Source organism: Epinephelus lanceolatus, chromosome 10 (assembly GCF_041903045.1).
Source record: "Epinephelus lanceolatus isolate andai-2023 chromosome 10, ASM4190304v1, whole genome shotgun sequence".
NCBI classification, from domain to species: domain Eukaryota; kingdom Metazoa; phylum Chordata; class Actinopteri; order Perciformes; family Serranidae; genus Epinephelus; species Epinephelus lanceolatus.
In genome coordinates this window covers 36,634,273-36,654,405 of record NC_135743.1, presented here as the reverse complement: position 1 = coordinate 36,654,405, position 20,133 = coordinate 36,634,273, and the positions used below count along the sequence as shown (strand labels likewise).

Below are 20,133 nucleotides of genomic sequence, written 5' to 3'. Positions count from 1 at the left end.
TCCACGAGCAATGGTAATGACTCTTTCTAACCACAGAAAAATTAAATGAAACTCCCTTATTCTTGATGTTAGTGACATTTGCTGCAAGGAATCATGAAAAAAGTTTAATTTTTTTTTTTTTTTTAAGTTTTGTACAATATGCTGCACTTCCCATGGAAGAGCATCAGCCTGCTTCCTCTAACAGCTAGAGATGAAATTGTTTTACACTAAACTTTGGTGTAAAAAAAAAACTCACAATAAATACTGTCTAGCATAGACCAAAGTTAGCAGCAGCATGCATTGTGGGTTTGCTTTGCTATTCCCTTGTTTACAAAGTGGGTGTGCAGCAGGCAAAGCCAGTGATGCTTTTTGTCCTTTGTCCTTATCTGCAGTGAGCAAGCATTTCAAAGACAGGCTATCCGTACTGTTAATGTACATTTGATATGGTTTAATATGTTTACATAAGGTATTGGCCATGTTATTATAAATGCAAACAAAAAGTACAGAGTGCTGTTATTTTCTTTTTGGTTTTCAATATAAAACTTGAAAATGATGAAATGATTTCAGGGTGTTAGACCTGCTCTGAAAGTGGAACTGAGACATACGACCAATTACTTCCGGAACACAACCTATTCAGCAACACAAGACACAGAGCCGGACTAGAAACCAGAAATCTTACGATACACATGCGCTGTTAAAATAATTTAAAGTGATCATTTTGGGGCATTTCGTACATGTGAAACTATGATAATGTGTTTTAAAACAAAGGTAATTCAGGAAATACAATTTAAATTAATATTTTTCACTTATCATAATACTGAGCAGCGCATCTCCAAAGCTAACATACCTGATTGAAACAGCTCTTGTATTCCAGGTGGCACAGTAGACAGAGCTGACACACAAAGTCAGCAGTCAGAGGATTGCAACGTAAAAAAAATTAATTAAATATATATATTATTATTCTCGTATTATTTCGTTATATATTTATTATCCAACACCTGCAATCCGGCCCACATGTTCTGTTTTTTCGCCCAGAACCTGATAGGGATGCACCGAATATTCGGTAACCAAATATATTCGGCCGAATATTGCAAAAAAACACACATTTACATATTCGGTGGAATAAGTTAAAAGCAAGGCCGAATAATAGCTGCGTGTTTTGATAACGCAATCAAACGGCGTGCCGTGACAGGCAGAGTAAAATGTCGGCAGTATGGCGATCCACCCGTCACAGCACTCACATTTGCGACTAAAAATAGTTTTGAGCGAGCAAAATAGGCTTAAATCATTTTGCACGCTGTGCGAGCAGCCTACAGATTTCAACCAGCAATTCAACCAGCAATTACGGCGGCCATCGGCTTACCGGGCGACGGAGAAGTCGGCTCCAATAATATCCTCTTCTTGGTGTGTGGACTGCCCAGAAGTACCTGAACAGCCGAGCCAGCTGAACACAGACTGTACGTGATGTGTCAGAGGAGAAACAAGCCGTTTACGGCCCACAAACCTCACCGCACTTTAGGGACTGTTCGTTACTTATGAAGGGGAGGAGGGTGGCTGGTTGATTTTTATTTTATTTATTTATTTTATTTTGACCCCCCCTATGTTCATCACTTATTGATGCTGTTTTTGAAGTATGAATAAGTCAATAAGTAATTTATTCCATTGAAATATCAGTGATGTATTATAGAAAAGTGATGTATCTTTTTATAAATGACAAAAGGCACATCTGCCTCATTTTCGCTGTGGTATCGTGATACTACTCAGAACCATAATATTTTCATTGGTATCACACAGTGGGTCCTAATTTTGGTACCGTGACAACACTAATCTGGAGGGGGTTCATCTGCAAAAACTAATGAAAAACTAAACAACGATATTTGGTATTTGGTACTCAGTATTCGGCCAAGTGCTTAATATTACTCGGCTTCGGCTTCGGCCACAAATTTTCATTTCGGTGCATCCCTAGAACCTGACAAAATACCACCAGGGAATCAACTTTTTAAGAATTACCCGCCAGATACCCACAGGTACTCAGTGCAGGAGTCTGGTGTGTTGGAGTACTTTTTGGAAATTTTCAGCACATTGTAAAAATAGGATGATAACACTGATAAAGACTAGAATTTTTTATCACTATAGTCCTGAAAAATCAAATTTGCTCTGCTGTCAGCATGTCAAACTGATCTCATGCATTGTTAACATTCATCCCCTCCTAAAACCAAACCTTCTCTCCTCCCTTTCTCTCACAGCTGTGAGCCAAGTGATTGACCAGACCTACAGACATGGGGAAGCAGAACAGCAAGCTCCGTCCGGAGGTGATGCAGGACCTCCTGGAGAGCACTGACTTCACCGAGCACGAGATCCAGGAATGGTACAAGGGCTTCCTGAGGGACTGCCCCAGCGGGAACCTCTCCATGGAGGAGTTCAAGAAGATCTACGGCAATTTCTTCCCCTATGGAGACGCTTCAAAATTCGCCGAGCATGTCTTTCGCACATTCGATGCTAATGGCGATGGGACAATAGACTTTCGGGAGTTTATAATCGCACTAAGTGTGACATCTCGTGGCAAACTGGAGCAGAAGTTGAAATGGGCATTTAGTATGTACGACCTGGACGGAAATGGGTACATCAGTAAAGCTGAGATGCTGGAGATTGTTCAGGTGAGTGTGCATAGAGGCAGATGGACTTATCATGTTCAATGTGTTGTCATATACAAATACTGCACATTGGACAGACAAAATATCTTAGTTTCTAAAAAATGCAAAAACAGGACAGAAAGAAAGTTTCTATCACATGGTAGTGCTGTCGAGGCACTTAGTTCTTAGTTACTGTCCATCAGGTGACTCATAGACACACTCACACACACTAACTGTAACATTAGCCAGGGTAGTGATTGTTAAACAGGACTGCCACTGTATCCATAACACACTCTTTATAAGACTAGGAAAACCAGTGCTGGCATTTTAAGAACAGGAGGATGTACGGCTGTGCTCCACGGAGCAAGGAAGACATGGAGCAGGATGTGCCTCCGTCTATTACATGATTTCTAAGAGATATGTCATTCAGGACCTCATTTACTGCCAGCATTGAAATGTCAGTGCACTTAAAAGATGCATTTAGATATTAAAATTAATTGAATGAAAGCGGTTTTGGAAACAGTCTGGGATTTATTAGCTTTACTGCTCCTTAAATGTGGCTTCTATTCTTATCTAAAAGGAAGAGGATGGATTTTTCCATCTTTTCTGCACCTTTAAATTCCCTAAATGGAGCTAAAGCTTAGCCTAATCCATGTCTGTTAAAACACCTACTATATACTGTAAAAGCTTCTCTGTTAAAATGTTATGTTAGGCTGTATTAGGACTGTATTAAGTCTTGTGCTATTGTATTTACGTGTGCATGTTTTACCTAGTGTCAGCATTAGTGTATTCTCTAAAGCCTTGGTTTGTTTTATAGTTGCCAAAAACAGTCTTATGCTGGAAATATGGAGAAGGACGTTTATATTAAATCCCCTGACAGTGTCAAAAGCCCTGCATGATAACCTGTTAATCATTATGGATGTAAATGCCAACTAAAATGCTCAGCAGGCTTTTAAACATTCTTACTGAAGCTGTAGTTGGTAACTTTTATAAAAATAACTTTTTGTCATATTTGCTAAAACTGTAACTATAGCCTGACAGCAGTACATGAGACAGAGAGTCCGTGAAAAAATGCATGTTCCGCCTCTTAGTGGCTGTAATGGCATTTGCTGAACTCTACAGCAGCTGAACGTAAACAACCAATCGGAGCCAAGGAGTCTCTAACGCAGCTGTGAGTCATGTCAATCACTTCTCATGAACTGTGGTCAAATTGTCAAACTAGGAAATTCTGTCACTGCATTGCCTTAATCTCGCCTCAGATGTTTTCAGGAACATATTGTAGTTTACTGTTTAGTTTTAAATGAGAACATTTGCTCCAGGAGGTGGGGGTGCTTTACAGCTAAACAGTACACTACAATATATTTCTAAAAACTTCTGAGGTGAGAAATAGGCAATGCCTATTCGGGAAACCCTGATAATTTTAATATGAGGAATATAGTTTCTTTTAAGATTTTAATAGGACATTCAGCAGTTGTATTTTACTGTAGTATGACAGTATAAGAATTGGAAAAGTTTTCTGGTTTGTGTAGCAGGGCACAGCTCACCTTTTAAAAGAAGATAAGGAGGAAAAAGAGGGAGCAGGGGCGGCATTTCCTGCACAAGAGCTTCTCATGTAAACAGACTATTAGAGCTGCACACATACACTATACATCAGTGTGTGTGTGTGTGTGTGTGTGTGTGTGTGTGTGTGTGTGTTAGACCTCTTCACACACTTTTATTTACATTCTCCACATTGATGTAACAGCAGCTGGTCCCACTTAAATTTTACCTAGTTTCACCTCTAGTTGAGCTGATTTCTGAATTTTAGAGGCAGTATTTCTCTGTGATGTATGTTCGGTTGTGTCTCATTTATTTTCGCTACTCAGTCCCAGACACAGTAAGGGGGCACTTCCATTCATTTGTAGTCCAATTTTAACACTGGGGAGTTTTTGTGTACTCCACCAACCACCAGGTGGCATTTGTGCGTGAGAAGGAGCCAAAAACGCCTGATAAATCCCTAATGACTGAACATGTTAACCGCAATATGATACACGTCACTGCAGAATTTTGACTGAAAAGAGGACAGCACGCAGTAGAAAGGCAAGACATGGACAGACAAACTACAGTGTTTTAAAGCAGCAGTTTGATTTTTTATGATGAATAAGTAAATGCATTAATGTATTAAATTTAATGCAGAGTTCATTTGAAGGCTTGAAGAAATGATCATTTGTAATACACAGCATTACTTTAAGTCTATAGAGTTTCCCCTAACCCACAAATCATGAAAAAAAAACTGCAGGCGTAGGGGAATCTGGAGACTCTCTGGGCTACAAATGAGCATATTGCAGTTGCTGTTGACTGTGTCTCTGGTTCCTAGTTTTGTGTGGTAAAACAACCAGTCACATGATAAAGTGTGTTTTTGAAATTTGATAAAATAGATGTAAATGTGTCCACAGTATAACGTTTATCGAAACCGATGACAAGATACATAGTGGTGCTAACGTATACGTATTTATAGGCTATGTAGAAAAGCTTAAGTATATAGTAAAATGCTCTGCTGCCCCTCTTCTGCATATTTGAAAATACACATATATGTATTTAAAGATTAATAAACATCAGTCATTATTTATCCAACATAACAAAGTTAAACATGTTAAAACAGTCTCAATATCATTAAACAAACAAAAATAAAATGGCAACATGCCAGCTATGCGTAATACAGGAAGTTTGGAAGAGCCTGAGTGTCTGCCTCTGCCAACAGATGGTCTGAGCAAGAGAGCATGATCACTAAAAACATGGAGGGTGCTCTTGCATTTCAAATCTGCATGTATCTCACTGTGTTTAGTTCATGCATTTAGTTTTGACATTTATTCGCTCCAAGCTCAAGCTTTTGCCTGCACTGCCCAGCAGCAATCTGTAATTATAGGCCAGGTCAGGTCCTGATTTGTGGATGTGGTGTGGTTACATGTTTGCTAACTGTAGTGTAGCAAGACTGCAGCCGGGAGGTAAAAATGTCATGTCCACCTGTTTCATATGCTAAGGTTTAGCCCTGTGGGCAGATATTTGTCTGTTGTACGAGGAATGCAGGCACAGCAATAATTGCCTCTCCTTGGGTGGATCGTCCCATTAAGTTTTTTAGTTTTAAACCCTGGTGTGTCCAGAAAATAACAGTACTGATTTCAGTCATTCCCAGAGTTAATATGTGATATAAAGGCCAGACGTGGGATCAATGCTGATCAGAATCATAGACCTGCAATAATTGATTTTCTGGCCACTTGGGGTGCAGCGGAAACAACCAGAAAACACAACATTGACACATTATCACCTAATAAAGCTGATATAACTAACTTGCTAGTAGTTGTTTATTTATACATCTAGCAGATATGGAGCAACATTTGCATTCATGTTTGTATCCACCTAATGCATGTAAATTTTCACTGTCCTTTTAGCTCTGTTTTTGAGTAACCATAGTTTAACTAGTTGCTAATGGTGCTAGGCAGGTAGTTTATCAGTGTTTTTTTGTTCCTCACTAATAATAGCCTACTGGTTCTCTGTTGGAAACAGCCGATGAAGTTTTCGTTAGCCGTTGCTATCCTGCGCACCTGCACGACGTGGTGATGAACTGTCTGATTGATTTCTGTTGGCGTGCTGTCTTGCAGGCCTGCACGGCGGAGTGATACTGGCCAGAAAATAGTGCCAATTGATAGCAAGGTCTGACTTAATGTGGGGATGTTTTAAAATTATTGAAATAGTCTAACAAAACACATGCATACTTTTTTGTAGCTTAAAACCTTTTGGTTACGTGTCCCCCGTACATCTTCAGAACTACTTTTTCTCCAGTAAGCTACAGGCCATTTCTCAGAGCAGAAGGCTCGTTGACAGTAGTGACACCGTCACATCAGAGCTACAGATGGTCAGCATTTCACACAACTTCATGTCCAAAAACCCGAACTATCCCTTTAATCTATCCTATCCTCACATTTGCCCACGTATCATCGTTTCAAGGTTAAATTAGCTTCCCTACCTCAAGACGGCAGTGATTCAGACTTCACTTTGTCACTAGATGACACAAACCTTCTGCCCACTTTCCATTAAAAGGTGGTGCTGTTCCCAAGGACAAAAGAATAGAAGGCAATGACTCAGACGCTCATGTCTGGCTGTGTGTCGGGCTCATCCATTGAAGTGAATAAAATGAGAAGAGTGTTGAAAAGTTGATAGTTCTGCCTTAATGAGGGAATAAGTGTGAGTTGTGACTGTTCAGTAAATTTCCTTGTGTGTATGTGGCAGTGGTTAATTAGCTGCCTTTTGTTAAGGGCTCAGAAATGTTGTCCATTTCCACCATTAATATAAAGCGCAGCATTGCAGTTCTAACTCAAGTTTGATTGTGGCTTTTGAAATGCAGGAACAGGAGCTTTGTGTTTTACTCATTAAATTAGACAATGCCATTCCTCTTTGCTGTTTTACAAAGAGCCCGGGGCCATCTTAGTTTCTCTCTGTCTCAGACATACACAGAAGCGCTAATACATACACACAGTGTTCATCTATCCTCATGTCTGTCTACTCCCTCTCTGCATTTGGCTGGCTCACTCTCCCGGTTCAAAGCCACCCACCTCTGCAGAGAGAAAGCAGGCTCAAGAGAAAAGTTTTCAGGTAGCAGTGACTTCTGCAACTAACTACTGAAGTTAAAATGATGCCTGAGCTCAAAGTCTTTGAGTAAAGTCTGCTGCTTAGTGTGATCACAGTATCTGTGTTCAGTGGAATCAGAAGGCAGATCAGCCGGTGGATCTTAAAAGGCTAAATCCATCCATCTTCTGTTGCGTGTCTGGCAACAGGTCATAATGGTAGCAGACGAAGCAAAGACGCCCAGACATACCAACCTCCTCAGCCTAAAGGCAACATTCACAAGCTTCAGTATTGTTACTGATGTAGTGCTGGTTCTGTTAAGGTTGAGGGAAGTGATAACTAAGTGGTGAGTGAAGTTTCCTGTTCCACATCATTGACCTTTATGCTAAGTATATTGCTAGCAGTGTGGCTCAAGAGATGGAAATTTCAGTCAGTCCTTCCAGCACTAAGGTTTAGACAGAAATATCTCAGCTATTGCACTGACATTATGTACAGACATTGATGGTCCCCAGATGATGGAGCCTACTAACCTTGGTGATCCCTGATCTCTAGAGCCATTGTGAGGTTGGCATTTATGGTTTTGAGGGAAATGTCTTTACAACTCTTGGATACATGGCTGTGAAATCTGGTGCAGACATTTATGCACCCCTCAGGATCAATTGTTGTAACTTTTTTAACCCCTCCAGTTTGTCTAGCTATTCCATGGGATTTATTTTGTCTGTTAATAAAAACTGTACGTGGGATGCATTTTATCTAACAATTTTGGCAACTGAAAATTATCATCATTCAGAAATATGACAAAGAGCTACAGTGTGAAATGCAAAGACGTGATTTGCATCCAAAATCACAGCTTCAGCATGATTGTTTTGCCCGTCTTTTGGTTTGTGTTTTTTAATAGATTGAGATTCTCTGTTTTACTTTGTGTAAATAGACAAATGTTGTAGGGGCAGGGATTCTGTTTGGTGTGGTTCTCCTGCTCTTCTATTTATTCAATAAACTGTCAGTCATATCCTGACAAGAAGTCTGTTGCTGTTAGCTTTTGGGCAGAAGCACCGAACTGCTAAAGGCTCCAGAGCCTATTGGTAGTCAAGCAGGCAGATGGTGATGTGAGTTAGATTGCAGGAGAGAATCTTAGAGTAGGAGAGGGTGTGTGGATATGACGTAGTTCAGACAGGTAGGAAGGGGCTTGATTATAAATGGCCAGACAGGTGAGAAGTTGGATCTTGAAATCAATGCCATATTTAAGAGAAAGCCAGTGAAGTTGCCGGAGAACAGGAGTGATATGATCTATGGAGGAGGTTCTGGTAAAAGTGAAATAATTTCCACTGTCAGTTTTCATTGTTTATATATGAAACCTTTCTGCTGACAGATAACGAATAACCTTCTGGTTAAGGTGTCTACAGTAGCCCAAGTTACTGGCATTAATGTTAGCAAACACTAGCAAGCTTGATAGCTACATCCTCACTAGCCAGCAAAATCTGGCTATGCTGCATGTGTTCAGGTTGATTGGTAAAGATCATGAACGCCCTACAATGTTTAAACACCTGTGGAAAAAAACAGCTAAATCTTTTCTTTTTATCTTTTGTCCAGCTAACAAAGAAAGCAGCTGATGACAGCCAACGTGTTTCAGTCATTTTTATTTAAGCTTTATTTAACCAGATAAAAAACAATTCAGATAAGAATCTCTTCTTCACTGGTGACCTGGCTAAGAAGACAGCAAAGTTATGTCCAGTGCATGTCTATTACATAAATACAACAAAATACAAAACAATCCATCACAAATGGTACATATTAAAAACCAATGTGTACGCATCAAAAGAAAAAATTGAATGTACATATAAGGTACAGTACAAACATACAAAAAGGCATCTGAACATGCAAAAATTGTTATGCATTTCAGCAAAAACAACAAATCTCAGACGTTCCTGGGTGGAGCCTGCAGGTGAGGTCAGACTCTATACAACAGTAACTACAAAAACTCGTAGACACCGCCAAAAAAACCCCCACAAATATAATGAGACCAAACACCAAGCGGACAAAACTCCAAAACCAGAATGAATTAGTGGTTGTCTTTCCCTTTCGCTGGCTATGTTTACAAGCAGTAGATGACAATTCTATGTCGTATACCTTTAAGGGCAGTTTGTGGTTGCTGCAACCGCTCAGCCATGAGGGTCTACGTGATGTAAAATTTGCCATCTGCCCATGCGAATACTACCCAAGATGTGTGAACTATAGGCACTCTAAGGACTCTGTGCATGCACTGGAAAAGCAAACTACATAGTTGTTCCATGTACTGTGTTCCCCATTCACAGCCCCATTATTGTTCAGCTGTTGCATTTACTGTTCGACTTTTACTTCTTGTGTAGCCAGATACAAAAAAATGAAGGAGCTCCTCCTCATGCTGTTATGAGACCGACATCTTGTTTGGAGTATGCTGTTTGGAATGTATCTGCATATACAGACCCCTGATTGTATGTGTAGAAGCATGTGCCAGTTCGTGTCCACATCTGCACTGAATACATGAATAAATGATGTTTTTAGAAATGTAATTTTACTGTTTTAGTCACGGTTTAACAGCATTTTTCTCTGTAAAGGATATTATACACCACAGCAGTATTTTTGTGACCATCACTTGCAAATGCTTCATCCAAGAGCCTGTCATCGTCCCCACAGTTGTCTCCATGTTTTCTATTCACAAACCTCCATTTGCCGTAGTGACTGAGAGCTGCGGCTCACTCCAGCTAGCTAATGGTCTCTCCTGCAGAGAGTGTGTAAATGCTGGTGATGCTCATAATTAGCCTTGCTGTGGGAGTAATTGAATGAGATGGATCGCAGCTCATCTTCCTCAGATAATAACAAAATCTGAACTCAGGGAGAAAGATAAAAGTGTCTCATCCACTCACCAATAGTTGATATCTAACCTCTGTCTACCTTTCATTTGAAACGTGGCGTTATCAGCAGAGCGGATGGGCGCAGAGGGACGCTCATTGTCTGGATTGGCAAAAAAGGAGGGAGAGAGCATTCATACTGGTAATTTAGTGAGGTTGAAGAGAATAGCCAGTTAGATGAATAGATCACTGCTCAGGCAGATAAAGTCACCATGGGAAACGTATTCATCTTTTGTGTGAAGGTGAGGGGAGACACAAGGTGCATGGTGTGTATATGTGCTTATTACTGCGGGACGACGCAAATGGCGCTCAGCTGGCTCCATCGGCACAAATAAGTCTCAACAAGTAAACAACCTCCCTCACTCGTCCCTTAGTGTCTCTCCTAAACTCTGCCTCCCTGACTCGCTCTGTATTATTTAATATCTTTAGGGTGTATAGGCAAGCTAATAACATGTATGCGATGATGCTTTCCTTCTCACTTTCATTCATAATCGGCCAGGTAATAGTCCTGGCTCAGTAGCTATGCAGTTTTTTTTCCCTCTATCTGTCCTCACTGAACTGTGGTGCAGGCTTTTTCTGGCTCCACAGGAGACTGTGTTGTCCTCTTGTCTGGAAGCTCCCCGCTGAAAGGGTATGAAAGAACCATTTTTTTTCTCCGTGGCACTCAGGTTATAGCATGGATGCTGCTTCGACTTCTGAAGCTTGATGACGTGGGTCTAAAATGTAAAAATACATGTGCAAGACAACCAGAGGATGTCCAGGCAGTTTTCCTTGTTAAATTTGTGTACTATTTCCTTAGTAGGAGGTGAGAGGGGAGATGGAGACAGACAATCAGCCAGGGAGGATACACCAGCTGGCAGGGTGTCATGTGTGAAGAAGAAACAGACAGAAAGACACGGCCAATTAAGACGAAGGTTATGGTCTGTGGTTACAGGGGAAGAAAGGATCAAACCTAAATAACACTGGCTTTACTTTCAATGCAGGAGAGTTAGTCTGCCTGATATTTTAAACACCTCAAATATGCTTTCTAAAGAGTGGCTGTGCTTAAGGATAAGGCAGGTGTTCTTTTTATATATATATTTTATATATATATATATATATATATATATATATATATATATGTGTGTGTGTGTGTGTGTGTGTGTGTGTGTGTCTTTTTTTTTTTTTCAACAAAGCTCATGAAAAGACCCAACAGGGTTTGTCTGTTTCTCAGTACTTTCTGACTTCACTATTCTGTCTGTGGCACTCTTTTTTTTTTTTAAGTCACAAATATATAGAATTCTCATAACTTTAAGCGAAGGTTACCCAAACAGGAGGAAGTAGGGCATTTGCTGGGTACTATTATCTGTTTTTCATCAAGTCAAGATTTTTAACTCTTTTGTTAACATGTTTTTCCAAAAAGTTATTGATGTGTCCTCTCATGAAGTTTAGGTTTCATTGTGCAATTAATATGAATGAACAGAATAGTCAATAATCTGAAATCTTAGGGGAAAAAATGAAATTTTAATTCTGTAAAAACAATAACAATACAATAAATTAACATATACTACTCTGGAAAAAAATAGCAATGGCTCATCCATGAGATCTACTCATCCTTTGTAATGCTGATCACTTTGTTTTCTTACTTGCATAAGGGATCCAAAACTGGTGCAGACTGACCAGCACAAGATGAAGCCATGTCAGGTGGCACAACACTTTCAACATTCTCAGCTTTATTGCTATCTAGTTATCTAGTCATTATTGCAAAAAAAAAGAAATGTCTGGTGGCCATTCATCATCACTGTTATTGTCAGCATTCTCGCTTAACTCACATTCTGTAGGCCTGTCGATCATAAGCTGCCCTCAAGCTCTAAAATAGTTGCACAAAATAGTGCTTTTGTAACGCACAACAATAGTAATAACAGTAACCAGCTGTATTATAGAAAGGTTTTTTTCAAAATTGAATATTGCATGATATGTATATAACTGATCATACATTGTGTCCAGTTTAGTGGATGCATAATTAATTGTAATTTAGTTAGATGCTAACATAAGGGAAACGTGTAGTCTTGGTTTGCATGATATTCCTGCTGGAACATGTCTAGTTGTGTTTAGAAGCTTGTTTTGGTGATTTATAATGGAATAAAGTTTCACTATTCTCCATTACATTAATTTCCCAGCTGCAGTCAAAGTGCAGAGAGGCAGAGATATGGAAGACTCAGAAACATTGACCAATCAAAGCAGACTGTACTACAAAGACATAAAAACCTAAAATATAAGTATGAGCCTGAAAATGAGCAGAATAGGTCTTCTTCTGTAGGTGGACTGGACAGATCAGACACCGAGAACTTCAGTAATATCTGTTGACACGCAGCAAATGGCTGCAAGCCGGAGTCGAACCTGCGACCGCTGCAGCAAGGCGTCACCTCTGTACATGGGGCGCTGGCACTATCCACTATCGACTCCCCGGTTGTCATGGTTTTTAATTGCACTTACAATTACTTGACATTAGGTTCCTCCCTATAGTGTTGTAAATTAGTGTCCACTGTAGTGGCTGTTCAGCCTGACATTGCAAGAGTAAACCGCCGTAGCAAATAAAACATGAGCTGGCAGATTTGTCTAGTTCCCAGGCTAGCTGCTGTTATGAAGATTAAACGTAACTCATGCATATGCATGAAAATGGCTCTTGAGTAGTTGTCAACTAGTGATTATTCACACATTTGGTGCTTTGGTGAGTATTTGTGGCAGCAGGACTGTGAATGTGGGATTCAGTCAAAGGAAACTACAGTGTGTGTGTTCATGGTGATGTCGGAACGTGTCATCCAGTGCAACAGTGTAGCTCACTGATGTATTTTTAATAGTTTTTGGACAACAGTGGCGCTCTGTGGCACAGAAGAATAAGACAATTCCTCTGTCTCTCTTTGGCTCTAACTGTTTTCACAGGACTGTGTGTAGTTTGGAATACTGTGAGGGCTATAAGCTCCAGATCGTTTCACTTCTTATTGGTTGCTTGTAATTTTAGGATTTAGAAATTTAAGCTTATTCCACTGCATTGCTCTGAATTAGACTGACAGCTAAATCCCCAACATGTAATATTGGCTAAATGTACTAAACGCTCACTGCAGTTTGAAGGATTTTGATTAATAACAGACCCAGCTCCAAACTGGAAGGAAGACTGATATTAACTGTGGCTTCTGCTTGTTCCTCAGCTCCACGATGACCCAGGAGCTGAGCCACCCTGCTACCGTGTAATCGGAGGCATAACCAGCACCTATTTAAAGCTTGCGCTGCACTGTAATCACAATCAGTCCTCCTCTGTTCACATGTCAGCTCCCATTCCCCTCAAATCCGCCCCCTTATTAGAGACTGAGAGAGTGGGCTGTGATTTCACTGTTTACTGCCAAACAGCCTGCAATGCAACAGAGAGCAGAGGAGACACAACACTGATAAATAGTCTGTGAGGGATTGTGTATGTGTATGTTTGTCTCCACCCTTCCCTACCTAAACCACAGAAATGTAATCACACAAGAGTAAAATACTCTGTGTAGTCTCTTCTGTGTAGCGTAGACCAGGGATGCATCTATCTGATACAACATGCCTCCATCAGCGCAGATACTGACCCTATTAAGCTGGTTATCAACACTGATATGACAAATCCATATAACATACAGTTTCCTTAAAGGCATACAATGCAAGATTTTCAGCTATTATTTGTAACCACGCTCACCAGGAAGGTGAAAGTAAGAACCAACCCCAGATTCACTCGTCTGGTGTTTTCACTTCACTGTCAATGCGTTTTTTTAGACGCAGGGTCTCTTGGATGCCTGCTGCTTACGATCTGGCACCTGGTCGATACCTTTTTCATAAAGCCCTGACTTCACCTGAACACTGTAGGGGTACACAGCCATAAATGTCCAGCCCACAGAAAATAAGAAAGTCCAGGCAGAGGGCAGAGTCTCTGTAGAAAAATACACCGCCACACACTTCTAGTGGGTCATAAGTGATGATTGAGAGTGATTACTTCTGTATGAGTCTATACATTGTTTTTAGGGAAAATATTACATAGTATACCTTCAACAACAACAAAAAAATTGTGCCTCATCTATCAGTTATATTGATTAAGTCATGTTGAGCAGCGGGCTCAGTTTTTCTCACCTTAGTGATCCCTAACGTCATGTTTTCTTACATAAAAATGATCCCAGTGAGATTCACACAGAGTGGTGTTCAGTTTTTTTAAATTTAAGGGAAAATGGAACACAGATCTCAGTATTCTGTATCAGCAGCTATTTGTTATTGGTGGAAAATGTTCGATCAGTGCATCCTCAGTCGGGACCTGATCCAGCTGTAGTTTGCATCAAAGCTGTGTAAAAAGAGCAGACAGACACAAGTGATGTAGGAGATCCATTTCCATGCTGTGTAGACCATGGATGTATAAAGAGAATTGGATACAGTGGTGGAGGCAGGGACCTGTTCCTTCCTATGGAACTTGCTTAGTAGTGCATGGAGCCAAAAAAAAAAAACGACTCCTGGGGTATAATATTACCCAGATCTCCTGCATTTAGACACACTAGAGACATCATCAGCCTAGAAGCTAACGTCCAGTTTGCCACTCCACTATCTTGAATAGGGATAAAATTCTTTATTCCTGCAACTCTTCTAGACTTTCAAATATGAAATCAGTCATTTTGCTGGGGTTGTGACGAAAAATATATACATATATAAAATTATCCACTGATTTACAGACATCTCTTTCACATTGTAAGTCTTTCTGGGCCCGATAGCATCACTTGACGGACTTGCAACTTGCAACTGGGAAGTCTCTTGAGATGCATTACCTCCTCTACAAGACAGACCTAGCCAAAATGGCAGCATAGCGTTTACCACACAGTCACATAAAAACCACACTGTCAATTTATAACTTTCACATATCGTTCACTAAGAGAGGACCTTAGAGGCATGACTGTTTATAGCAGTGCAGATCATTGTCTACTGAGAGTCTTATACTCACAAACTAAACCAGTCTGCTTCATCAGACTGTGTGGGTGTGGTAGATGAGATTTGGCAACATGCGCAAACAACCCCACAACTGTCACATTTTGATTCAAACATTGCCTGATCCTGATTGGTGCATGAAAGTATGTGACATCGCCTCTTTTCAGCTGAGTCCCACCCTTTAAACTAGTAAAAAGAGCACAGACCAAAAAAAGTGCATGAAATACTGTTTGTGAAATAACCACAACTGCTCAAACATTGGCAGATAATAGTGTCTTCATTTAGGACTCCCATTGTTGAGTAAGAAGTTGACTGAGAAAGAGGTTATTAAGGCCTATAAGAGGTAGACAAGAAGTTTACAAAAAATGTCTTTTAAAATGAAACGGTCCATGTGAATCTTCCTCTTTATTTTCATTGAGGTTCACGAAGTTAATAAACATTAAAGCAAGGAGTTTGAGATCCAACATTAATAAAATAAAAGACGAATAATCCCAAAATCTCATCTGGAGTTAGATACAGTCAGGCAGCCGTGGACATTCATAGGTGTAACATTCCTAGAGGCAACAGTTGGTGCTACTGTACAATACCTTCAGTTTAGAAAATAAAAGGTGTAGAGGCCCATGTATTGATAATTAATTATATGATGTGTCCCCTTATAGGCGATCTATAAGATGGTGTCCTCTGTGATGAAGATGCCTGAGGACGAGTCGACACCTGAGAAGAGGACAGAGAAGATCTTCAGGCAGATGGACACCAACAGAGACGGTAGGCTAACCTCACCTGCTGCAGTTTTAAGTGTGGAGTAGTTTCACTAGTAGCAGGGTAGTAGTAGTACTACAGTAGTAGTAGGGGGTCAGTTTTGCTTAAACAGAAGGTCGATGGTAAAGACAAATAAACTGATTTCTAAACACTTCACTGGTCATTTTGGGTTAAGAAAATGGCCATCAGGTATTTGCTCACACTTATGATTCTAGCTTGTGACCTGCCCTCAGATACAAAGCCTTTCTTTTGCCTCTCTAAGATGCCAAATAATTATTTAAAAAGCACCTGAATTGGTTTATTGATGGGTTTATTTATTGGTTTCAGTGAAATGGGACACACCAAGCATTTAAATTGCAAATGTTTTGAACAGCTTGTCACTGCCACCTGGTTAGCTGGCCAGCAGCTGTTGTCACTGTACACAGCGGCCTAGTCCCTTTATCGCAGAGGCACTTGTAGAGCCCTCCAGGATGAAGCAGCAATTCATTGACAACACAACTCACACATGACCTGTGATTTTAGTCATACACAATTGTGCTGTAGATACTCAGAGAGAGCATTCATGCAGCACAGACAGTCCAGCGGTTATCCTGAGCACAGGAGCCACAGAAACAAGATGGGAAGAACAGAGATGGACGATGAGGAATTAGTGAGCAGTGTGGGTAGAAAGAGAAGACATAGCAAAAGAGGAGTGGGTTGAAAGAGAGAAGAGGAGGGAAGGGGAACTGGGAGAAAAGTGACAGCCGAACAAAGACAGCAACATAAAGTGAGAGGGAGGGCGCTGACCTGGACATGGAAATGTGCTGTCTTTCTTTTGCATCTTCTGATGAGAATCACGAGTAGTGAGCAAGTCTTAGAGAGGCATCTTCAGACTGTGGAGTGGGTGAACAGGGGACAGAAGAGCTGTCTCAACACCACCACCTGTTGGTAAGAAAGGGAACATCACTAGGATGCACCGATTCAGGTTGTGGAGGCTCGAAGGTGACAGTTACAAAGAATCATACGTAATTCGCCTTCAGGTGTGTTTTTTTTTTGTTGTAATTGCACCAAAACTCTATGAAAAACCCTTAACTGGGTTGAACTTAATGAAATATCCCAGCCATCTCCCACCCACACTGACTGCTCAGGTGAACGGGTGCAAGATTATTTAAGGCTTTCACCAGTGATTCACCAGTGAATTGCACTCACATGGACAGGTCCTTATCAGCCTGTGCAGCACAGAGTGTACATTACATGTTGCAGCAGAACGGGTAACTCAGCCAATTAGATCCAACAGGAACACATTTAGTGAAGAGCTAAAACACACCATACTGCTGTCAGTGTCACTAAATACTGACTGCACTGTTTCTCAGTCACCTCCATAGGGTGTTAAAGTGAGGGGTCATTTTGTGCACTATAGAGCAGTATACAGTGTGTTGCTATATATCATCACTAAATATTTCCTTCACATTATAATACAGTAGTGGTTCATTTTTATTTTAAAGGGAACCTTAAATGTGTTTTTGTTTTCATGTTGTTCTTAACTAATGGAGACAACAATTTATGTGATCAGTCAAGTATTGAGGACATCACTGCAGCTGCCAAACAGGCTGCAATGTAATGTTAAAGGGATAGTGCACCCAAAAATGAAAATTCAGCCATTATCTACTCACCTATATGCCAGTGGAGGCCCTGGTGAAGTTTTAGAGTCCTCACATCCCTTGCGGAGATCGACGGAGGCAGCGGGCAGCACACCTAATGGCAGACGGCGCCCCAGACTAACGTCCAAGAGCACAAAATTGAATCCACAAAGTACCTCCATACTGTTCATCCGTAGTGATCCAAGTGTGCTGCAGCCGCGACATAAAAAGTTGTTTTGAAAAATGTCATATGAACTCTGTTTTTAGCCTCACTGTAGCCTGTAGCTCTGACTGCTTCTCTGTGCTCCGCGCTCACGTGTGTGCGCTCAGGGTGATTGGTGATCTCTGAAGAGCAGCAGTCTCGTCAGTACTGATGTCCAGATTCTCAAGTGCAGGCATCGCCAATTCCCAGTCTGAGCAGCAAAGACTTTCCTCATCCGTTGGCATTGCTTTGCATTTGAAACAACTACACCACCAGGTTTCCAGTGCTCCACTCCGGTATTCTGCGGCTGGCTGAGGCTCATGAGCTGCGGTGGCTGCTTCGTCCAGTAGCCTGAGTTCTGTGTGTATACTCGGGCTCAAACAAATACAGCTCAACAAAGAAATGCTGTTCCTCCTCAGTTTCATAGTCTTCAGACATGTTGGGCTGTCCTTTGCTAAAAGACCGTAGTGCAAATGATCTTTTAGCTCTGTGGTTACTGTTGTGTCCCCCTGCGGTGCACGTGTCACGTGATGTAAACACAGATGAGCAAAGTTCATGCTTTCGCTGGTCTCGCGCAGGCGCGCACACGTGAACGCGGAGCACAGAGAAGCAGTCAGAGCTACAGGCTACAGTGAGGCTAAAAACAGAGTTCATATGACGTTTTTCGAAACAACTTTTTATGTTGCGGCTGCAGCACACTTGGATCACTACGGATGAGCATATTGGAGATACTATGTGGATTCAATTTTGTGTTAGATAATGGCATAATTTTCATTTTTGGGTGCACTATCCCTTTAATGGGCACTTGCGCACCTTTAATTTATGACCACTAAAAATGTGTGTTTTTGCCACAGACAGGCTCAGGTTGTCATTAGAAGTGTCTAACACTAAGGACCTTACAGAGAAATTAAACGTTTTTCTTTATCTTGCTCAAAGTCTTGTTCTGAAATCTCGGGAGAGGTGACTTGCTGCAGGAAAACAGCAATGGAAACGTTACAAAGAGTTGGAGAGAGGAGTGCCAGGAAGAGTTTGTCGTGTTGGAGTACAGAATATGTAGCTTTGCGTTATCTTAAGGATTTTCAGTGTCATGGCTGAATGTTAAGCTGATTTTGACAATGTATGAAAGTCTGCTTGATTTTAGAACAAGACTTTTCCTTGGGGAAGATTTGGTTACACACATACTAACAAACAGACCAGACCAGCGATAGGTAAACAAAAGCATTTCATTTCTTATTGGGGTCTTTTCTGTAATGTCATCAGACACTCCTAGTAACAGTCTGAGTCTGTCAGTAGCGAAAAGAAGCACTATTAATGGACGTACATTCATGGTGTGCAATTGCCTGGACCAGTTTCAAAAATTGTTGTCTTCATTAATCACTTCAACACAAAAACATTGGAACATAGAGTCCAGGTTAAGAAATACTGAAGAATCACTTTTAGCACAATAGATAATTAAAAAATTTGTTTTGTGGAGCTCTAAATGTGATCATACCTGTCTTTGCTTTAAGCCTTGCTACTGTCCCTCGCTTGTGTGCTATGCATTGAAATTTGAATTACAAAAACATAATTTCTAACAGTGTGCTGGTGTTCTTCATGTTTTAGGTAAGCTGTCCCTGGAGGAGTTCATCAAAGGAGCGAAGAGTGACCCCTCCATCGTCCGTCTGTTGCAATGCGACCCCAGCAGCGCCGGACAGTTCTAAAGCTGAGGCATCAACACAACCTGTAAGGCTCACATTCAGCATCTTCACCTGCAGCGCAGCTCGTAGTGAAGGCGTCAGTTCGCTAAACTTTCTGAACGTTTTAGCAAGTTCAGTGAGGTGAGAGTTAGTGAAAGTGCGCTGGTGTTGCTGCAGCCAGTTTCAGAAAGTGCCATTAGTATGAAGGCTGAGGTTCAGCCTCAGGAACAAAGGTGGTTCTCCTACGATCAGTTGTGCCTCCCAGGCAGTGAGCATGCCTGCTGGAGGGAAGATATTCAGAGGCTGTGTGCGCCGTGCAGGACGTGGGATGGGTCATGCACGATGTCACAGGCTGTGTGACTATTTGTAGTTCGTGGATGGATATTAGAGACTTTGTAGGAGGTGGCCTGTTATTTTTTAGCGGTTGTTGAAGGTGCTGATGCTCTGAAGATGCTTCTTATTTTAAAGCCCCCGTGTGTGGGATTTACCAATTTTTGAAGCACTTTTGTAAAGAACCTTAGTTTTCTCTCAAAATTTAAACTCTTTTCTAAAGATTTAACTCTTGAATTTGTGTTGCCGCTCCATGGGGGTTGATGACACTTTTACAGGGTTACAGTCTTCTGATGTCAACACATATTCATTTGTGACTAAACTCTAGGATACAGCAGCTCTTGATGAATTTGGGAAGTGTAAGTCAGAAAGGCCGGAGTGTGTCGTCTGCCGTGTGTTGTCAGAAGTTAATGATTCATAAAGTGATTTTGTAGTTAAGATGGAAATATAAAAAGAAACAGAAAAGCAAACAGT

General features: G+C 40.9%; 1 protein-coding gene across 3 annotated transcripts in view; it reads left to right on the top strand.

Moving 5' to 3' along the window:
• The window catches only part of ncalda (neurocalcin delta a), a 97,010-nt gene that overhangs the window by 72,809 nt on the left and 4,068 nt on the right, over positions 1–20,133 (top strand). For all 3 annotated transcript variants that reach the window (XM_078171993.1, XM_033640521.2, XM_033640520.2), the window contains 3 exons: positions 2,226–2,636; positions 15,733–15,838; positions 19,256–19,375. In XM_078171993.1, the coding sequence (XP_078028119.1) occupies positions 2,259–2,636; positions 15,733–15,838; positions 19,256–19,353 (582 nt within the window). In that variant the 5' untranslated portion in view covers positions 2,226–2,258 and the 3' untranslated portion in view covers positions 19,354–19,375. The remainder of the gene's footprint in view (positions 1–2,225; positions 2,637–15,732; positions 15,839–19,255; positions 19,376–20,133) is intronic.